The sequence below is a fragment of the Monoraphidium neglectum genome (assembly GCF_000611645.1).
Source record: "Monoraphidium neglectum strain SAG 48.87 unplaced genomic scaffold scaffold05750, whole genome shotgun sequence".
Classification (NCBI taxonomy): domain Eukaryota; kingdom Viridiplantae; phylum Chlorophyta; class Chlorophyceae; order Sphaeropleales; family Selenastraceae; genus Monoraphidium; species Monoraphidium neglectum.
The window spans coordinates 1-2,875 of record NW_014007881.1 but is presented as its reverse complement, the minus strand read 5'-3'; the positions used below and the strand labels follow the sequence as shown (position 1 = coordinate 2,875).

Below are 2,875 nucleotides of genomic sequence, written 5' to 3'. Positions count from 1 at the left end.
CCTCCCACCTTTCTCCCTGCCGCCGGCAACAGCCTCCCTCCACCCTCCCTGCTCCCCCAAAGACAGCACTGCCCCCCTTTCTCCCTGCTCAGCAACGGCATCAGCCTCCCTACCCCCTCCCTGCCACCCAAGGCAGTACCTCCCCCCACCTTTCTCCCTGCCATTCAAGGCAGCACCTCCTCCTTCCCTTTCTCCCTGCCCGGGCAAGTGCCCCCGCCTCCTTCACCCCTAGCTGCCCCCGCACCTTCCGCAGCAGCTCGACAAACTCCTGCAGCCGCAGCTTGAACTCCAGGGGGCTCTTCGCCTTCCGCAGCCGCGCCCGCTGCTCCGCGCACCACGCGAGCGCCGGCGCCGCGTCTCGCGCGCGCAGCGCGTCGGCGGCGGCGCGGGCGCCGCCGAAGACGTGCAGGTCGCAGAGCTGGTCGATGCCCGCGGACGCCGAGAGTGCCGTGGCGCTGACGTGGCAGCCGTCACGCAGCAGGTGGTCTACGAGGATGCGGTCCAGGCGGGGGCGGTTCCAGGCGACAGCGGCGCCGCGCGCGGGCGCCCCGAGCGCGGCGAGGTGCTCGAGCCGCGCCTGGCAGCGCGCGGCCTCGTCGCGCTCGGCGCGGCTGACGTCGGCCAGCTTGCGCTTGAGGCCTTGCAGGCGCGTCACCAGCTGATCCAGGCCTGCGACCTGCTCGTCCTGGCTGGTCGCTGCATCGGACAGCGGGCCCAGCGCTGCCAGGGCCTCGCTGGCTTCATCAATCAGGCCTTTGCGGTCTTTGGCCGCTCGCTTGAGCGCCTCTTGCGGCACTCTCAGCAAAGGAGCCTCGATGATCTCCGCTGACACGGGCGTGCCTGTGGCCATCAGGAACGCAACGTTCTCAGAGCTACGTAATGCCCATCCACTAAATTCAGTCGGCATTGACAACATATGATCAGCCAATGCTATACAGAGGCTGCACGCCCCACTCACCTCGACTCGTAGGTACCGCACTCCACTGCATCACCAGACCGTTCGGAGGGCTCAAGGCCCTGTGCCGTCAGTGGCTGGTCGCTTTGAAACCGCGTGCACTGGCAGATATCTTTTGAAAAGACGAGAAGTGTCCGCGAGGCACCAGATCAGAGTTCACGCGATCACCGTACACGCCGCCAGTGTGGTTAACGGCACCTCGCTGCCCACAGAAGCGCGTGTCTCAGGTTACTCAGAGTAGCCATGGCGGTCCCGAAGCTGGGCAGCGCCATGCGCTTCCTAATGGCTGGCGGTGCCGGCGCAGTGCTGCTGTCGCCGGCCGGCGTGGCGCTGGCCGACAAGGCAGACCCGAAAAAGAAGGAGCAGGGGCCCCTGTTTGATCCTGAAGCGCTGGAGCGCGGCGCCAAGGCGCTCAGGGAGATCAACAGCTCGCCACACGCCAAGCAGGTGGGCCCCATGCTGTGGGGCAGCGGGGCAGGGCCGACTGCCCGGCCATCCTTGCATGAACGACCGCCAGTCTGCCGCTGTGCCCGCTCTGCTTCTCGCCCCGGCACCACCTGCCCCCTCACCTTCCCGCCAACCGTGCTTCCTCTTTGGGGGGGCTCCCCAGAAACCACCCTCGCCCACCCCCGCCCACCCTAAGCCCAGTCTCCCACCCCTCACGACTGCCGTTGCCCCGCCCCTGACCTATCTGCCTGCACCCCCCACCGCACGCAACCCTGACTCATCAGGTAATCCAGCTTACTCGGGAGCAAGAGGTGACTAAGCAGCAGGAACTGAAGGTTGAAGAAGCAAAGTACGGCGCCCAGGCGGCAGCGGCGGCGCAGGTGAGCCGCAGCCGGAGCGAGCGCGGCCCCGCACTCGGCGGGCTGTCGCGGTCTGCAAAGTGCTCTCGAAGCCGCCAGGCGCCACCCGTGCGGCTGTTTTCCCCTGCAGCTCTCTCGCGAGCCGCCCTCCAGGCGAGCCCGTCTCGCTGGCCGCCTCAGCTGTGCCCCGTGCCGCCCCATCACCCCCCCCCCCCGGATTAACACCGCAACACCCATAGGAGCAAGAGCGGGTGCGGTGGGAGGCGCAGTCAAAGTACGCTCAGGAGGAGGCGCAGCGCAAGGCGCAGCTGGCGCAGTACAACGATGAGCTGGCGCGCAAGTGAGTCGTCCGCGGCGGTATTGGGCGCTGCGGCTCGCGGCCCACGCGTTTCTGGGTTCTGGGTCGATAGTGCGAATGCGGCTGTGACACTGATGCAGCAAGCACGTGCAGACTGATGCAGCAAGCACGTGCAGATGTGCGCATAAAGGCTGTTCGCCCGGGTTTGGCGGGGACCTTGCGCGCTGGGCTGCAATCCAGCCAACGAGGCCTCGTTGCTTCACCCTTTACAGCCGCCCGCCCGCCACCCCAGACTGCCCACTGGACTGCCCCCGCCCGCGCCTGCACGACGCCGACGCCTCCCCTCTCCGCCCCCGCCCCGGCCAGGCGGCAGGCGCATGAACATGAGCTGCAACGGCAGCGCAACGCCGAGCTGGTACAGCTGCAGGCGGAGACGGCGGCGCGGCAGGAGGCGGAGCGGCTGAGGATTGAGCAGCAGATCCAGGCGGAGCGGCGGGCGGCGGAGCAGTACAAGGTGGGGCGCAGGGGCGGCGGGCGCCAGGGGTGGCGCGCTGCTGTGAATGCCGCGGCGGGTGCTGCTACCACACCTGCTGTTGCTGCGGTTGCGGCTGCGACTGCGGCTACGGCGCATTCCAGCTGTGGCGGTTGCGGCGGGTGGATTGGCAACCACCCTTTCTCTAAGGCCAAGGGCGTGCAAGTCCCAGTAGCCCCAACGCCTCGCTCTGCCCTCACCACCCCTGCTGCAACGTCTCGCCGACAACCCCCAACCCACCCCAACCGACCCCCGACCCACCCCAACCGACCCCCGACCAACCC

The 2,875-nt window shown here is 68.2% G+C and overlaps 2 protein-coding genes across 2 annotated transcripts; one reads left to right on the top strand and one right to left on the bottom strand.

The window, feature by feature from the left end:
- Positions 1–164: 164 nt before the first annotated feature.
- MNEG_15876 (Protein fyv10) lies at positions 165–850 on the bottom strand (the record flags this gene model as incomplete). The annotated part of the gene is made up of 2 exons (XM_014035654.1): positions 165–191; positions 245–850. The coding sequence occupies 2 exons, from the start codon at positions 848–850 to the stop codon at positions 165–167; spliced, it is 633 nt and encodes a 210-aa protein (XP_013891108.1).
- Positions 851–1,198: 348 nt separating this feature from the next.
- On the top strand, positions 1,199–2,740 carry MNEG_15875 (hypothetical protein; the record flags this gene model as incomplete). Its single annotated transcript, XM_014035653.1, has 5 exons — positions 1,199–1,402; positions 1,687–1,782; positions 2,001–2,101; positions 2,426–2,573; positions 2,696–2,740. The coding sequence occupies 5 exons, from the start codon at positions 1,199–1,201 to the stop codon at positions 2,738–2,740; spliced, it is 594 nt and encodes a 197-aa protein (XP_013891107.1).
- Positions 2,741–2,875: the final 135 nt, after the last annotated feature.